The 18,870-nt window shown below is 48.8% G+C and overlaps 1 protein-coding gene across 2 annotated transcripts in view; it reads right to left on the bottom strand.

Annotated features, from left to right (window-relative positions):
• Positions 1-18,870, bottom strand: part of UBASH3A (ubiquitin associated and SH3 domain containing A) — a 50,064-nt gene that overhangs the window by 7,109 nt on the left and 24,085 nt on the right. The window contains exons 7-12 of one of the 2 annotated variants that reach the window (XM_004696910.2): positions 16,087-16,210; positions 11,270-11,369; positions 6,237-6,359; positions 3,562-3,654; positions 1,390-1,534; positions 978-1,084 (exon numbers count right to left, since the gene is read on the bottom strand). In XM_004696910.2, the coding sequence (XP_004696967.1) occupies positions 978-1,084; positions 1,390-1,534; positions 3,562-3,654; positions 6,237-6,359; positions 11,270-11,369; positions 16,087-16,210 (692 nt within the window). The remainder of the gene's footprint in view (positions 1-977; positions 1,085-1,389; positions 1,535-3,561; positions 3,655-6,236; positions 6,360-11,269; positions 11,370-16,086; positions 16,211-18,870) is intronic. The other variant, XM_045284890.1, reaches the window with a different exon arrangement.

The raw sequence follows: 18,870 nt of genomic DNA, 5'->3' as shown, positions 1-18,870 counted from the left end.
CATCAGCACCACCACCACCACCATAACCACCATCACCACCACCATAACCACCATCACCACCACCACCATCACCACCACCACCACCACCACCACCACCTCTACCAACAAGAACATCAAGAACATCATCACCACCACCATTATGCCATAATCTCCTTTAGGCAAATTTGCTATACTTCCAGAGTATTCCTGGATTCAAATTGCATACTTACTTTTCATAGCTAACTGTCCCTAATAGTCTCAATGGTCTACTTGTACAGGGCCTGCGTTCAAACTGGCCTTCAGTCACGGCCCAGCGCTGGTTAGGTCTCTTCTTCTCTGGGAAGCTGGGGTGGGTATGGCATGGGGGTTGGTGCTGACCTGCTCCTTTTGGCTTCACTGGCACTCAGCCTCAGGTTCAGAGGCCTGGAGTATGGGCCCGGTTTAGTGCTGCTGTGTTAGAAATGCTACAGGTGTGTGGCTTTAGAAGAGTGAAGTTTGTTTTCTCGCAATTCAAGAAGTGAGAAGTCTGAATTTTGGACAGGAGCTGTAGAGGATAACATTCTCTCTATAGGATCCAGGAGAATGTTATCTTTCCCAGCATTACTCAGCCCCATGCAGTCTGCACATGGCACCCGTTTGTCCCCATTTGGGCTTCTGTGTCGAATCTGCTGTTTCTGTCTCTGAAGTGATAAGGCATAAAGCACACCTTATACTGAGACGACCTCATTGACATAACAGAAAAATTTTTTTTGCCAAGCCAGATTGCATCATCAGGTATGGAGGTGAGGGGGACACAATTCATAATCATATCTAGGTCCCTTGCTGCATAGTCTGTGGTATAATACCCTTACGGCTTGGGCATGGGGCCAGGGGGAGGAAGGCCATCCCCAGGTTCAGAAAACCAGCCAGTTTCCATCTCAGAAGTAAGGCTGAAATCCTGGGAGTGGGGTGAGGAGTGGATGGAGACATTCCTACCAGAGGAAGGTGGAAGGACTTACGGTCCTGTGAACAGGTGCTGATGATCCGCTCCACACTCATGGCACACCTGTCCACATAGTCATCGTAGCTCTCCGCTGGGATCAGGGAGGAGACCGGGCATGCTGGCCTGAAAATGAGGGGGAGAAACTCATGCCACATGGGGGCCACACTGGCACAGTGGTCATGGGTTACAGCTGTGGGGCTCGGAGGCACGCCCTCTTCCAATATGCAGCCTTAAAGAGGCTGTGAAGTCTACAGATTGGTTCTGTGATGTGCTCAGATGCTGGCAAAAGACTCAAACATATGGGGGGGGGGGTGTTGGTTTGTTTTTGTTTTTTAATTGACGATTAGAAGGGTTTGTGATGCTAAAGAGCTAGGCATAGCAAGAGAACTCGAGAAATCTTGGCGGCAGAGAACTTGCAAAGAGCTTACCTGTAATTAGTATCCACATTGAAATTTGCCTCTTTCAGCTCTTCCAGGGTCATGAGGGTGGGGATGGTTTTGCCGACCTCCCACTTTGTCCACTCAAAGATCCCAGGTTCCACTCTGAGCTTAATTTTTCTCTCCAATTTGAGTTCTGAATTCAATGGGATACAAGAGTTTAAAATCAACCAACCCACCTTGACTCTGGGTCAATGAAGCACCTGCTCAGTTTCAACATCTTAACCAGGTATCTAAATAGCACCTTTCCAAAAATGTGATTTGTTTTCCAATGATCATTAAGTATAATTTTGCTATTTCTGAGACAAAAACTGCAGAGCAGTTGGGACGCATCAGAGGCACGATGACCCTCTCTGTGTCAAGAAGGGACAGACAGAAGGAGTCCTCAAGAAAATCAATGGGAGAGCTTGGTGGACCTTGATGTGTTAACATCTCCCAGGAGCTGGGAGGGAGTCGCCACCAGTACGTCCCCCATGGGTGCTCATGCTGACCACCCAGTACAACTCCTCAGCTACAGTCCGGACCTGGTACCTTGGGACGAAACCTCTGGTGATGGGTAAGAGGGACCACAAGGATTTGGCGGATCCCATGGTCACGGCAAGGTTTTGGGAACAGCACTCATGAGCATCAGTCTGATACAGACGCATGCTGGGAAAGGCAAAGGCAGACGGGTGAAAGGAAATCTTCCTGGGGACCTGTCCAGTGCCTTGCAGCTCACTCTCCCAAGCAATTTATACCAGTCCCCTTGTGCCGGCCCCAACAGTGACCGCAGAGCTGTGCTCCGTAGAATTTTAAAGACTCTTTTTTTTTTTTTAAGTACATCGCCATTCTTGGTTCCCAGACATCTGCGTGGAACTGGACTTACAGGCTTTGGGTTGGCAGCTGAGCATCCCTGCCATTTTCACCACCAGCGAGGCCAAGCATTCTCAACCTTGACTCACAGGAAGCCTATAATGTAGGGCTATCATTTTTGAGGCAGAGCTGAAACGAGCACCTTAATGTCTTTACTTGAAATGGAGAAAGTCGCCTTAAACTCAAATGCTGGAAATGGAGGCGGTTCCCCAAGTGGGTTCCACGTCCTTGGGAGGGTTATTGTGTTAGCCATACTTAGACAAGGAGAGCAGGGGCATTAACCAGGTTCCCGAGTTCTCCTTGGAGCCTGGAAGGACTTGTGTCCATTGTGAATGAACTAGAGGCAGAGATGGTTTGGAAGATTTCCAACTCTTTGGCTGTAGGTTTTCCTTTCGAAGACATCTTGTTGGCCACTCTTCTGTGGGCCAGACCTCAGCCATTGACCTTAGTCTGACTCTGTTTTCCAACCCATGCCCTGGCTCTCCTAGACAACTGACCACGCTTAAATACTTCTCAAACTTACAGAATTCCCTCCCCTTTCTGAGTTTTACCAGGCGATACCTTCCTAAGCCTTGGAGGAAATGGAGGTCAACATTCATGCCGGCTGCCTTCTCTCCCGTCACTGCGGAAGCCCATTCATGCCTCTGGCCTCCACCATGAACTAGGTCACACCCCTCTCTCCTATAAATGCTGGCTGCTCCTGGGCCGGGACTTTCTTCTTCCACTGGGCTGAAAGCTGCAGAAGAGTCTCCCAAGGGTTTCCCAGGATACGTCAGTTGTGAGGATGCTGGGCAGCTCCTATGAACATTTTCTTGCCCTGGGAAAGTCATGCCTTTTGTACTCAGAAGGGCCCACCAAACCAGACCACACATCCACCCAGTCCACTCTGACTCACAGTGACCCTGTAGGACTGGGTACAACTGCCTCTGTGGGGCTCCGAGACTGTAACCCATCACAGGAGTAGAAAACCTCGTCTTTCTCCCAAGGAGCCCCCGGTGGTGTTAGAACGCCTGACCAGGTGGTTAACAATCCAGTGCATAACCACTACTCCAGCAGGGCTCCTGCCACGGCAGTTCTTAAGATGACAGCCTTATGCTGTCATCTTAGTCATGTGAATACCAATGCTTTCACAATCCTGGCATTCAAGAAATACGAGTGGGGTCAGTGCCTGTGAGCCGTTTCTAAAGGGTTGGTGCATCACTGCCTTCTGGCTTCGGCATGACCATTCACTGTCTTTAAGGGGAGAGGGGGGAGCGGGGATGAGAAATTGGTGGCTGACAAATTGGGAAGTAGGCTGGCGTTCTCACCGACCTTCCAGGATGTGCTTGGCCGTCTGCACACAGCGGAGGGCTGGGGAGACGAAGACGGAGGTGATGCTGATGCCGCTGTCCAGCAGCGCTTCTCCTGAAAAACAGCAGGCGGAGTTCCCCCTTCACAACTCTAGCCTCAAGGCTCCTTCCTGGCTGGCCACCTGTGGTAGGCGACCTCTGAGATGGCCCCAAGATATCCACTGCTGGTGTATACAGCCTGCATAATCTCTTCAAGTGTGGGCAGACTTCTGACCGGGATGAGATCATCCCTCAGGTCAAAAACAAAGCAAAACTCACCGCCGTCAAGTCGATACTGACTCACAGTGGTGACCTTGTAAGATGGACTAGAACTGCCTCTGTGAGTTTCCTTAAATGTAACTGCCTACCAGAGTAGAAAAACCCCCTTTCCTCCAATGGAGTGGTTGGTGGTTTTGAACTGCAGACCTCGTGGATTGCTGCCCAACTCATAACCACTACACCACCATGGCTCCTTCCATGATTCTACTAGAGGATATGACAAAAGTAACATGTTCCTGGGTGGGCCTAACCTACTCTGGAGAGCCCACCAAAAATAAAGATGCTGTCTGTCTGATCACAGAAAAGAATGCGGGGATATTAGACGTGAGAGGAATTTGATGTGTAAGAGAGTGTCCACTACTGGCTTTGATCATGGAGGGGTCACATGGGATGCAGGAGGACAGTGCCCTCTAGGTGACAGCCGGCAGGGATGGAATTTGGCCAACGACATTGGGAACTGATTCCAAGAGCCTCTGCGTGAGCTCAGCCTGGCTGACCCATGATTCCGTGTGAGCCCGAGCAGAGACCCCGCCACCCCTACAGGACTGTGTGTTACTGGGTGGGTGTTGTCTTCAGTCTGTGGAGCTGGCTCACACCAACCTGTGAGAAAGCCAGCTCTCTCTTCCCAGAGACTCTGACTGAGCACATCACTATCCCGCGGAAACCAAGCCGTGCTCCAGGTCTGACGCTCCCGCTCTGCCCACAGATCTGCTGGTCGGCACGACCAGAGCCCCGCTGGGCATGGGACCAACAGAGCAGGTTCCAGTGGGTTCCTGTGAGACCTGGAAAGCCCATGACCTCTCTAGATTCCAGTTCCTAATTAACGAAACGAAGACCACATGAACTCTGTTCCCAGCATTGAATCCTGTGGAACCAAAGAGCCAGCCATAAAAAAACAAAACAACAACCAATCCCCAAAGTGGTAGATTCGGAAGCAAAATCAATGAAAGAACTTGAATGACATCATTTAGTTCTCCCCCGCCCCCCACCTCCCATTCTTCTAAGGGCCATCTCTCACACACAGACTAGTGCCTTCTGACTTCCTCAACCATCCATTCCTTGGTCAAAGGTCTGCCTTTTCATGCATTAGCTGTGTGATCTTGCATGAGTTGGTGTACCTCCCTGTGCCTCAGCAGAACAGAGATCATGCCAGAACGGATGCATCTACTATCTAGCACTGCTGCACCAGGGCTATCACCAGGGGGTGGATGTAGCAGACAGAAAATGATTGTTCTCGTAGTGCAGGAGGTTAGAAGGCCAGATTTAGGACCCCGTTCTCCTGGAAGGCTTTCTCGCTGCGGCACTTCTGAAAGAAGGGCTTGGTCTCTTCAGCTTGTGTCCTGGTCCTGGGAGAGCCCCACGTGTCTCAGCGCTTATCTCACCCCATCTCTGCTTCCTAGGCTTGCTTGTTTAATCTCTTTTATGTCTCAAAAGAGATCGGCTCAAAAAACCCACAAATGCTGGAGAGGGTATGAAGGGGAACCCTTGTACATGGCTGGTGGGACTCTCAGTGTGTACCACCAGAGTGGAAAGCCTCTGGCATCACTCCAATAACTGGGAATAGACATTCCATAGGGTCTCTGTCCTAAAGAAGTAAGAGACATGGCGCGAACTGACCAACGCACTCCCACGTTCGCTGCAGCACTGGCGAAGCTGGAAGCCACCCACAGCCCGTCAGCAGAAGACTGGACGGAGAAACGTTGGTACACGCACACAATGGAACACTGTGCGTTGCTGAAAAAATGAGGATGAAACCACGAAGCCCCTCACGACCCGGGAGGCCCTAGAGAACCTGATGCTGAGTGAAGTCAGTCAATTACAAATACTGTTTCCGTCCACTACTACGAAGACAAAAATCACGACAAAGGACGAATGTGCCAAAGGGAATAGACTTTGGAGGGTACCAAGGCAGGGAGGGCAAAGGAGGGCAGATGAAGCTGTTGACTGGAGGGCTGACAGGCATTGCCTTGGGTGAAGGGGAGGATGGAGGACCATAAGAGGGAGAAGAGAAATGAGAAGTGGGGATGAGGCCGAGGCACAATACATGTGTGCGCGTGCGTGTGTGTGTGTGTGTGTGTGTGTGTGTGTGTGTGCTGGCTTGAACTTTTGGGTGCATAGTAGATGGTCCAAAATGCAAGCCCCCAACTTAATTCATAATTTCAAAAAGAAAGAGAGATTGATTCAAGATGCCCAGCACCCCATCCTGTCTCATGAACACAACGAAGACAACCCAGCCACAGCTGGATGACAACCACAGGCACAGGGGTTAGAATGGACCACACATGTTCTTTGGGGACCCAAAAGATAGTCAGTGTACACATTAGCTACAATGGTTCGTATTGCCACGATGGTTCCCGTGAGAGGGATCCTCGGACATACCTGCAAGTCTGGACTGGAATATTCCACAGGATGATAGTGGTGGGTCATTTTCAAAGTCTTTGATGCCATTCCTCCGTTTGGGCACACTGCGGGGGAAATTCAGGTCTGGTCTGTAGTATTTCCCTAAAGCATAAAGAAGCATTGGAGGCTCACTCTTATTATGTGGGTCTATATTTGTCCCCAGACTCCCAAGCTCCAGACTCACGTGGTACAAACACGGTTCCGAGTTACGCAATTGTTACTTGCCTTTTTCTAGCTCTCGTGCTTGGGATGCTTTCCGGTGTGGATTCAACTGAAGGGAAAAAGCCAGTCTGCTTTGTACCCAATCCAACCCCAACCAAACTCGCTGTAACGGAGTCAGCTCTGACTCACCATGACCCCACTGGACAGGGTAGAACTGCGCCTGTGAGTTTCCAAGACTGTGATGCCTCCCTGGGGTAGGGAGCCAGAAAGCTTAGGCTGAAGTCCCAGAAACACCGCTTCTCTCCTTTGTCTTCCCATAAACTGTCACGAAAATGACTCATTTCCCTAATAGAAATGGAGCTTCCATCAGAGACCAAGTATCTTCTGTTAACCGATTTAACTTAGCTTGATAAGCATCTTAAGTTGGCATCAATTAATTAGCTGAAATCTGACTCCTTCCCATAGCTTGAAATATATCATATTGCTTCAGGGGATGGACACGTATGGCCATTTTCTCTTGCTTAATGCACTATTCAGTCAATTGCTAGAAGAATGGACTGGAAATCAGGTGGATTCAGCAACAGGGCTCACTTTGGCTTTGATCTTGACTCTAAGATCTGATAGGTGGCGCACAAATCCCAGCACCACCAGTTACTACTGACGGTGTGACTGGAAGTCAATGACTGCCTCTTTCCACAAAGGGACATCGTTGGGATGAGTCAGTGAGATAATACTAAGTCCCAGCTGGACTAGAGGGTCGTTTTTCGTTGTCAACGAAGCGGTGAGTGGTTCTGTGCCATCCTCATGCTTGTTGGCGTGTGCGAGCCCATTGTTGTGGCTATTACGGTAATCCATCTTATTGGGGGGTTCCTCTCTTTTCACGGGGGTCTTTCCCGACGACATGTGAAAAGTAAGCATGCTGAGGTCCATCACCACGAAGCGTTCTGGTAGAGCATGGCCCCAGAGTCCGTGGTCAATACGTGGTGGGTAGGTGCTTGTCCTCACAATTGTCATTACAGAGGGCACGGTGTCCCATCAAGCCCTCATCCAGCACACACTGTATTCTTCCAACGGATCCCCAGCAAGTTCTGGAAACAGTTGGACTTCTCTGAGGCCCTTTAGGTCCTACAAGACAGCCCTCTCTGATTTGAGAGACAGGCAGCGGTGGATTTGCGTGCCTTTTAAAATTCAGGTCTCCTGCAAAATCTTCCTAAAAGCCACTGCCCTCGAATGTCCACTGGCAGAGACTTGGATTGCATGGTAGGCTTGATGGGAATTTACAAAGAGCGAAAGTACGAGTCAGGAAAGGAGGCCTCTCCCATTTTTAGTCTTAGAGAGAGCCCGTCAATTGCATCATGTTCTTAAATGTGTCTGGAATCCCACAGATGTCGGTCCACGCCATGCAGTCCCGTGGCTCTGCCTGACACTTGATCTGTGTCAGAGGCGATGAGGATGTGAAGCCAAGGTCAGGCTGTGATGGGAGCAGAGTCGGTACAGAATCTGGAGTAACCTTGTTACCGTCTGTGGGAAGGGCCCGAGGAGGGTTCTTGTGCTTCTTCCTCTGGGTGTGTGCTACCTGCTTGGAAGTATTCTGTCAAGATCTGCCCCTGAAGACGCCATCTCTAGGTGTCCCCAGTCACAGGGAGGCAGGGTTTCTCTGTCCACGGCTGTCTTTGGTTGTTGTTGGTAAGTACCTCCATTTGGGCCTGACTCAAGTGACCCTACGTACAACACAACACAGCACAACACAACACTGTCCATTGCTGCACCATCCTCATGTTCCAGTGGTTGAGCCCATTGTTACAGTCACTGTGTCAATCCATCTCCTTGACACCTTTCTTTTCTGCGGGTGGCCCTCTACCAAGCTTAGTGTCCTTCTTCAGGGACTGGTCTCTCCTGACAGCGTGCTCAAATTATGTGGGATGCAGTCTCATCATCCTTGCTTTTTCAGGAGTGCTATGGCCATATTGCTTCCGAGACAGATCGGTTTGCCCTTTCAGCAATCCATGTCGGTTCAATATTCTTCTCCATGAGCACAAGTCAAGTACATTGCTGTTTCTGTCTTCCTTATTCAACGTCCAACTTTCACATGCATATGAGCCAATTGAAAATACCATGGTTTGTGACAGGCACACTGTAGTCCTCAAAGCGATGCCCTTGTTTTACAATTCTTTAAAGGGGTCTCATGCAGCAGATCTACCCAAGGCAATGCATCTATTGATCTCTTGACTGCTGTTTCCATACGTGTGCTGATGGATCCTTGGAGGTGTGGTCTTTTGAGAAGAGAGACACTGGGGGCCTCTTTCTCTCTCTTCCTGCTTACTCAGATTCTGTGTCTGCATCTAGGGGTGGCCCTGCGTGGGCTGCTGACCCTGGGGGCTGTTGGCTTCTTCCTATGTTCCCTCTGAACTGGATCCACGCACCTCTGCCCCCATTGGCCTGCGATCTCCCTGCTTCCTGCTTCATGAAGCTACAGCTAGGTGCGTCTGAAGGGGGCTCTTCTAGCATCGGGCCCATGGACCTGAGTTGGTTGGGCTTGAACCCCTTCTTGATAGAAAGCTCTTCCTGACGCAGATGTGAGCATCCTTGGTTTTGCTTCTCTAGACAACCCTGCCAAGCACGAGCACCATCTGCTTTCTTAGGTGAGGCCCTAGGCTATTTCTTTCTTTTTTTTAAACATTTTATTAGGGGCTCATACAACTGTTATCCCAATCCATACACACATCAATTGTGTAAAGCGCATTTGTACATCGTTTCTCAAAACATTTTCTCTCCATTTAAACCCCCGACATTAGGTCCTCATTTTTCCCCTCCCTCCCCGCTCCCCCCTCCCTCATCAGCCCTTGATAGTTTATAAATGGGTATTTTGTCATATCTTGCCCTGTCCGACGTCTCCCTTCATCCACTTTTCGGTTGTCTGTCCCCCAGGGAGGAGGTCACACGCAGTTCCATGTAATCGGTTCCCTCTTTCCTACCCATTCTCCCTTTACCCTCCCTGTTTTGCCACTCACACCACTGGTCCTGTAGGGCTCATCCATCCTGGATTCCCTGTATTTTCAGTTCCTAGGCTATTTCTTGATGTGGTCTTGGAACATGCAGAGGCTAGACTCAGCTCCTAGCTACGGAGACTGGCTGGGGTCAGCTGGGCTCCCAGAGGGATCACAGAAGGGCTTTTAGTCCAGCAACAGTGACTAAACTTTATCACGAGGTTTAATACCCTGATCTAGGTCATCTACATGCCTCCTATCTTTGTTTGTCAACTGCTCCCTCCTCCTGGAGGTATTTTGTAAGCTCTATTGTGCCAATTAAAAAGAAAAACAAACTTAAAAAACAATAACAAAGTGCTTTTATAAATACACCTCTGGAGTAGGTGACAGACATTATGTTTATATATAAATGTATATGGTGTAAAATACAGAAATCAGAGAAGACTTAGAAATCATGGCACTATAGCTTATTCATTTGGGGGGGTGCTCTGGTATAGGCCTTGGGCATTAGTAGAGAGAGTCTCCTTGTTATTGTCGTTGTTAGGTGGTTGGGAGTCAGTTCCGACTCACAGTGGCCTTCTGTGTAACACTGCCCAGTCCTGCGCCATCCCCACGATCCTTGTTTTGTTTAAGTCCACTCTGGCAGGCACCTCGCCAAACTATGTCATCAAGGGTCTTCCATTTTTCACTGCCCCTCTACTTTACTAAGAATGATGTCCTTCTCCAGAGACTGGCCCAACACATGAGAAAGTTTTATATCCTTGCCTCTAAGGAGCATTCTGGCTGTAGTTTTCCCCCAAGACAGACCAGTTTTTTCTCATGACAGTCCAACAGCAGCCCTGTCACTCAAATACATCAGTTCTTCGCTCTTCTGTATTCAATGTCCAACTTTCACTTTCAAGAGAGTCAACTGGAAAGCCGCGGTGTGGGTCAGGCGCACCTGTGTCCTCAAAGTATCACCCTTGCTCTCAACATTTGTGCAGCGGGCTTACCCAACGCAATGCGTTGTTTGATCCCTCGACTGATCTTCCCTGAGTATGGAAGGTGGATTGCAGCAAAATGAAATCCTTTAACGACTTCAGTCTTTTCTCTGCTGATCATGAGATGGGTTTGTAGAGTGGTACTGACAACAAGCAAAGCCCCTAGTCCTTGGCATTCAGGGCGACAAAGTTGGCGAGATCCAGAGACACGTGCAAGAGTATGCTCATCTCTGAAGCAGCTTAGCCCAAATTGTCGGGGGATGACCAAGGCCACCAGGTGACCTCGGAGAGGTGCGAGATGGTATTGACAGGGAGGGCAGGGGCCTTCAGCTCTAGGTCTCAGTGCTGATACGCTAACCAAATACTCTTGTGTATTCTGCGAGGGCAAACAGGCCCATCTGTACATCATACGAACAGACTTATTTATTCTTTATAACCATCCCCCCGTCTTCCAAAAAGTGTTTGAGGTAAACTGCTCACATCCAACATACACTCACACGCACATGTATAAGCCCGTGGAGGAAGATGGAGCATGTGCTCACATTGCCAGTTGCCGCCAAGTTGTCTCTGACTCATGGTGACTCCTTATGGATCAGGGTTGAACATAGGATTTTTCATGGCAGATTTTTTTGTGTGGCCAGGGGTGGTGGGGGGACAAGTAGGAGATCTCCAGGTCTTTATTCCAAGGCTCTTTTGGTTGGACTTGAACCTCCAACCTCCAAAGTGCTTGGCTGCTAACCATCTGTATCAGCCTGGGACTCCAGAGCACATGGGCCTTCCACATAGATGGTCTATACAGAATCCTTTGAAAGGAGGAGGAGGGTTGATGTCGGAGCTATTTGGACCTTGCCCTGTGCTCAGAGCCTGCCTGGACGGTACCCACCATCCGGAGTGGAACACTGTTGCAGCCACAACTTCCCAAAGATCTGATCCACTCGCTCCCCGTGGCGCACCACCAAAACACTTCTTCTCAGGATCGTGGCCTGGGAGAGGGGAAAGAGAGGCATGTGCAATTTAATCTCGCGGGATATTAATGAGGCTGGAACACCCTCTAGCAGTGCCCTCCTAAGCCTCCCTAGAACCACACTCCCCACTCAGCAGTTTAGGCTTTCTCAGGCTTGCTCCTCCACTCTCTCCACTCTGGAATGTATGTCCTGTGAGTGTGAGACCCCTCACAGTCCTGACCTGGGGCAGCTACCCAATGAGAGTGCAAAAAAATATTGCAGAGCTCCGAAGAGTCACGCTGTTTGTCACGGAATGCCTTAGGACATGCCCATGTTCATGGCAACCATGCTCCTAGCAGCCGAAGGTGGCAACAACTTCAGTGCCCGTCCAAAGATGAATGAGTTAGGAGAATGGGCTCTAACCATAGACTCAAACCTTACTAAGCGATCAAGAGAAATGAAATCCCAATATATGTTATGTGGCTGAGCCTTGAGAAGGTATGATGAGGGAAGTAAGTCAGCCACAAAAAGGACACACAGTGTCTGACCCCTCTTATATGAGATGGCCAATAGATTGAGATCCAGGTCTAATGATTAGCTGGGGTGAGAGGGAAGAGGCAAGGGGGAGGCTCAGTTTAGAGGACACAGGGCTTTGCTCGTGGTGGGGAATAGAGTGGCAAGCATAAGTGGTGATGGTTGCACAGTAGGATTCCTGTCAGCAGTGGTGCTGAACTGTCCGGGAGAGACAAGTTGAACTGGCGAATGTGTTATTAGGGATGCATGCTTTCACTATAAGAAAACAGAGAACAAGCTCCTTCCACACCTCCTTCTGTTTCCGCAGATCACCTCTATTGTTGGCCACGGAAAGGTAAGCCAGCATGGTTTGGGGAATCGAACTACAGTCTGGTGGGTTCATAAAATGGGATGTGTGTGAGCCTGTTAGAACATTTGATGCCACCCGTGTGTAGTTCCGGGGTTTGGTAGTTATATAATCTGGTGTCAATTTGAGGATTAAGAGTGTAGGAGTGGAGTCTAGCCTGTCAATCAGGATGTAGCCAATGAGACCTCTGTAGGGGCATGGCCTTTGCCTGAGGATTCTCCTTGGAGGTGGGAGACACACACTCTCTCTGCTCACTCCTTGTGAGACATCCCTGAGGAGAAGCCATATGGATCTAGCCTGATGCAACCAGAGCCCTGGGAGCTGGAGAAGCCGCGTGGAGATCCCTGCGAGTGCTGAGATGCTTACACCACCATTGGATTCACAAGACCTCCCACCCATTGGCCTGTGATCTTCCTGCATTCGGTGTCATTGCATGTGTTTTGTGAATCTGATGAGGACTTTATAGATTGGCATCGGACATATGGGCTAATATCAGACTTATGGACTTGATCTGGACTGGCTGGGATGTTTTCTCAATATTCAACTGCTCTTGTATATAAAACTCTTTCTTATACACATATGAATGTCTATGGATTTGTTTCTCTAGTTTACCCAGACTAATACACAGGGCATGGATCAAGCCAAGGTAAAGCGAGTATTATGCTTGTCTCTTCTTGGGGAAGGTAGATGCTTAGTTCTGGATGTAGACCCCAACCTTCTAGGGCAGAACTTGGGGGAGAGAGTTTGTCTTCTAGTCTCAGCTACCGTTGAGCGGGCATAGCCTAGCCTGAGACCGAGATGCTTGTCTTTCTTTCTCAGAACGAATAGTGAAAGATCTTGGCTCATTCGCCTGTCAGGGGCTGATCTGCAAGCATGTGGCTCGTGCTAAACTAGTCTGCTTGGAGGGTAGCTGTTTGTGTTTGTCCAGGTGGACTAGAGAAACAAATTCATAGACACTCATGTGTGTGTAAGAAAGAGCTTTATATAAAAGAGTAATTGTATATTGAGAAAACATCCCAGCCTAGTCCAGATTAAGCCCATAAATCCAATATTAGCCCATATATCTGATACCAGTCTATAAATTCCTCTTCAAACTCATGCAACACATGCAAGGATGCTGAGTGCAGGAAGATCACAGGCCAGTGGGTGGAAAGTCTTGTGGATGCAGTGGCGGTGGAAGCATCTAAGCGCTGGTGTGGGTCTCCTCCAGCTCCAGGGCTCTGGCTGCCATCAGTGTAGCTCCATGTGGCTTGTCAACAGGAATGTATCAAAGGGAGAGAGTTTATCTGGCCTCCAGTGAGCTATTTATCTCCTTTGTGCCTCCAAATGAGGTCATCAAGGTGTGACCTGATTGACAGGCTAGACGCCATGCCTTCTCAAGTTGACAGGAGATTATTACCCGTTATTACACTGCTATTACCAATGCATTGAGCTCTGAGTTTGGATTTGGAGCATTTTCGTCCCTGGATGAGTCCAGAGCTCTTTTGAAATGCAGAGCTTTGCCATAGGAGTGTGAGGCAGGGACTAACCTTGGGACCTTACAGAACAAGGTCAGGCTGTTGACCGTGAAGCACTGTGAGGTCCAGGTGACTTAAAACAACAGACACCTGTTCTCTCACAGTTCTGGGGGCCAGGCGTCTAAAATCCAGGTGTCAACATGGTCATACTCCCACCAAAGGACTAGAAAGGAATCAGTCCTTGACGATTCCAGATGCGGGTGGCTCCACCCATTTCTTGGCATGTGGCCACAGCACTCCAGTCTCTGCCTGGGCCTGCACAGTGGCGTCTCCTCTTCTCTGTGGCCTAATCCCTCCCTGCCTCCCTCTTACGAGGACACTGGGGTCACATTCAGAACCCACCCAGATAATCCAGAACAATTTGCACCCCATGATTTTTAACTTAATCACATTATGCAAAGACCTTCATTTTCATCAGATCTGATTCCCAGGTTCCACGGATTGGGACCAGCTGTCTCTGAAGGAGGTGCCCTGGGGGCGCAGTGGGCTGCCCATTGAACTGCTAACCTCAAGGTTGGTGGTTTGAACCCACTGCTGGCTCTAAGGGAAACCCAAAGGGGCAGTTCTGTCCTATAGGGTCACTATGAGTTGGAGACTCCTGGCTAGCTGGAGCTCCTGGCTTGCAGACCCCCACAGGTGTCATAGTTCCCCTTTCTCACCAGATAGAAGGGGTGGAGTCAGAGCAGGGGAGGTGGGCTCAGTTCACAGAGAGACACAGGTTAGATTTTACCTATCTCGAGTGCCCGTGGCTGTCAACAGGGGCCCAGTTTTGATCAAGGTCATACTTTCAAGATCTCTCTAGTGCCCGAGCCTATGTCTACTCTCTCTCTTCCCTCTAGGGCAATGAATCCAGTCTCTTCTGGATCTTCCCCATTCCTGGGGGAAGCGCTTGTCGTGGCTGTGGCTGGCAGGGGCTCGAGGTCCCTTGCCAGTGGTTCTGAGGTCCTGGCCATCCTTCTTGCCGATTTAAGCCTGACTCCAGAGGACTTGGTATTGTTGTCCCAAGCTCTGAGGTTATGTCTTGTAGGCCCACGGGCTCTTGGGCAAGGAGGCTGAGCTTTGGGGTTAGGGAGATTCCCTAAGGGATCTTGACTATGCCTTCTATTCTGTCCTTCATTGGATGAGATACATAGGTCGGGGCTGAGCTCAATTCTGGGGATACAGGACTGAACCGGGATTAGCAGGATGCAGGCATCCAAAAATGGTCACCATTTCGGCATCTTATGGCCTGCTCTGCTGTCGTCTCCGCCCACCTCTTCCTGTCCATCCTTGACATCCTCAACACAACTGATTCCAGAAATATGGAGGTGGTTTGGTTCCCAGAAGGCATCCTGACCCTGAGGGGCTTCAATTGTGGGGTCTGTAAAATGGGGAGGTGGAGGAGTCACATCCCTGTCTGATTGGGGGTGGGTCGTGAGGAGAGAGTGCCTGTAAAGTGTGTGGTACAGAAGGCATGTGCGTGTGCATGTGTGTGAGCACTCAGAGTGAGCCTTTACGAACAACACGGATCACAGAGGCATGCTCACTCAAGGAGTTGCCTGTCTGATCAATTTCAGGTTGAAGAAGTGAAACTTCTTCCATTTCTTCATCACTGGCTTTTGTGGTTGGCACAGAGCCTTGAACCACGTTGCATGAGTTGCTCTGCCTTGCAGGGGTAAGGATCGTTTCAAATGCTCCTTTGGACAACGCATGCGGCTCCAGTTCCCCTGGGACTTGTCGGTCCTGGCATAGGAAACCACGTGATTATGACGGTCCATTTCCGCTCAGGCAGGCCGAGGCTACGGCTCTGTCGGCGTTCCATTTCACTTTCTACGACTTCTACCTTTCACTGGTTCATACTTCACACTTTATAGATTCATATTCGTCCAACATTCCAATTATGAATGGATTCCAATTCCAATTTTTAATATTATTATTAATAGTTGCAGCTCTTTCACCTCATTTTTTCAGTCACGCTCCTTAAGCAAATAAAGCCCCCCAGACTTTGTTCCATCCACATCGTTAAGGTCGGCTTTACTTTGGGGGCTGGGGGCAGCTCTTCTCAGGAGAATTTGGAGTGCTTTCCCAACATGGGTCTCCTCCTGCAGCACACTCTTAGAGAATGGCCCCCTGCCATTCGTGGGGTTTTCAGAGGCTACCCCTTCACAAGTGCACTTCCTGCTATTTCTTTAGAGTCTGGAAGCTTCACTGAGACTTTCCACCCTGGGTGACGCTGTTGGTGTTTGCAGTGCGGCTGGCCTGTCTTCTGGCATGACAGCAACATGCAAGCCACCACATGATGACACGCTAACAGCTGAGGTGGGGTCTGCCAAAAGGTGCTTCAGTTTTGCACTCTTAAAACGAGAAGAAATCCCATTACCTGCAAAGCTTGCACACTGCTAACGACCCTGGAAGTCCGTGGAGGGTGGAACTCTCCATTCCGCCTGCTGGCTTCACCGTCCCTTCTGGAGCTCAGGTCCACGGTGAGGCTGAAGGTGTACGTCCTGGGGGAGTAAAGAGATGTTGTAAAGTGAATCCATTGCGTGGGGGAACAGTGGACTATGACTCAGCCTCAAAGAGTCGGTGTAGGCCACCACATGAGTGGAACTTGAAAACATTATGCTAAGTGAAATAAGTCAGGAAAGGATGATCCTGTATGATTTCACTTATATAAAGTACAACGTAAAAGCATATACATAATAGGAAAAGGCATGGGAAAATAAACATATTAATATTAAAAATTAAGTATCTAGAATAGGAAAATGCAAAAAACCCAAAGTTTATTAGTGGTTAGTAGGGGCTGAGGTGGTGTACACAGTTCGGTACTTGGCTGCTCACTGGGAAGTTACCAGTTTGGATGCCCCAGTGGCTGTGTAGGAAGAAGATCTAGTGACTGAGTTCTGGGATGATTTCATGCAAGGAAACCATATAGAAAGTGTACTCGGTCACAGGGTTTCTGTGGGTCTAAATCAATTCGACTGCACGCAACAGCACTGCGGGCAAGAGGGAGGGAGGGAGCGAGGCGCTGCCTGTGGGCACGGATTCCTGTTCCTGGTGGTGGAATAATTTGGAAAAGGACCGTGGAGATGGCTGCATAATATGGAGTGTCATTGTCACTGCACGGTATGTGTCGAAACTGATACATTAGCAAGTGTTTAATTTTCAAATAGTTTCCAATTTACAACTTAGCTTGAATTATGATGAATGACACCTATGATCAGGTTTTTGGTACATTGTTATTGTTAGTGTAATCTGCACTAAACACAATGTCACAGCACATCACTTGCTCATGGTATCCTTTGTGACAACCCCCAAGTCAAATAAAGATAGGATTGACATAGGTGTGAATAACAAAAGGCAATCTTTATGAAAACTGAAAAAATTAAAAGAGGTCATTGATTTATGGTGGAGTTATTGCAATGGTACCCTGCTGTAAATTGGGGACTACCTTATATTTGATCATAATAAAAGTACATTAAAAACAACTGTACAGTCTAGTAGAAGATATTTAGTACTGAGAAGGGATGCTGGGGTTGGGGCTACAGTTGGGTGGCAAGGAAAGCCCCGTACCAATTTCTGTCTCAGTGCTGTGAATTAAGCAGCAAAGCCTTCAGAGACGAGAGGGCAGGGGCTAGGATGTGTTGGAGATGTCAATGGGAGCACGGGTGGACAAGGGGAATGAAACAGCTCTGGTCTTGACCTTTACGTGAGGCCAGCAGTGTGTGGCAGTCGTTGGTTGAGTAGCTGTAGACTTGGACTTAACCAGGGCTTGCTGAGGAGGCCTGGTGATGTGGTGGGTATGCGTTGGAACCACCAGTTGGAAGCCAGTAGTTTAAACTACTAGCCACTATGTGGGAAAAATATAGGCTTTCTACTCCCGTAAAGAGTTACAGTCTCACCTGGACCGGGTTAATGACATCAGAAGACCCAACACAAACAAACAAACAAACAAACAAACAAACAAACAAACAAACAACCATCTTGTTGAGAACAAGGCAGGTCGGAGCAGAGAAGCCCATCTGTCAACAATGGACAATGGGACATCTCACAGAGGGGTCACAGGGAAGGGATGAGGCAATCAGGGTGCAGTAAAGCACCGATGAAACACACAATACTCCTCTGGTTCCTTGAGGCTTCCTCACCACCCACTATCATGACCCCAGTCCTGCCTTTCACTGCGGGCTAGACCAGAGCATGTGCACAGGTACAGATAAGCGATAAGAACTCACGACACAGGGAATCCAGGAACAGGAATGGGAGTAGCAAAACCAGAAGGGCAGGAGGAAGGTCGGGTAAACTAATCGCAATGATAGACACATACCCTCCCCCCTCCCCCCCAGTGGGATGAACAACAGAAATCGTGGGGGAAGGGAAGACAGCGGTCAGTGTAAGATATGAAAATAATAATTTATAATGTATCAAGGGGTCACAAGGGTGGAGTGGGGAGGGGAAAAAGAGGAGATGATACCAAGGGCTCAAATAGAAAGAAAACTTCTAGCAAAGAGTGATGTGCAACCTATGTGCAAATATGCTTGATACAATTGATGTATGGATTGTTAGAAGAGCAGAAAGTGCCCCCAATAAAATGATCTTTAAAAAAAAGAGTCACAGTCCAGAAATGCACCGGGTCAGTTCTAGCCTGCCCTGTAGTGCCACTATGAGTCAGGACAGACTCGATGGCGGGGAGTTCAATCTTCTTTTAAAGGGTTTTGTTGAGGAGCCTGGTGGAGGAAGGTCTCAATGCTCACCTGATAAACTGAAAGGTTAGTGGCTTAAACCCACCCAGCAGCTCCACCGGAGAACACCAGGCCCCAAATCGCAGCCTAGAAAACTCTCTGAGGGCATTTCTATGCTGTTACATGGTTCAGTACGAGGCAGAAGTCAACTAGATAGCCCTTGACAGTGTTTCATCAGGTGAGTCAAGGATGCAAAAGAGATTTGAGGATGGGAAGGAGGGATTACAATGATTGAATGTGGATGTTAATTTGGATGGGGAAGAAAGTAGGGCCCAGAAACATGTGAGACACTGTAAAAGCAGGTGTGTTAGACAGGGTTCTCTAGAGAAACAAAACCAGAATGCTAATAATTATATATATATATTTATACAGATAGATATATAACATAAGAAATAAACAGTTAATTAAATTATAAAGCAGTACAAATG

The sequence above is a fragment of the Echinops telfairi genome, unplaced genomic scaffold (assembly GCF_000313985.2).
Source record: "Echinops telfairi isolate 266 unplaced genomic scaffold, ASM31398v2 ScPeMD7_7469;HRSCAF=8507_0, whole genome shotgun sequence".
Lineage (NCBI taxonomy): Eukaryota > Metazoa > Chordata > Mammalia > Afrosoricida > Tenrecidae > Echinops > Echinops telfairi.
The sequence above is the reverse complement of the archived record's forward strand: the minus strand, read 5'-3'. Positions and strand labels throughout refer to the sequence as shown.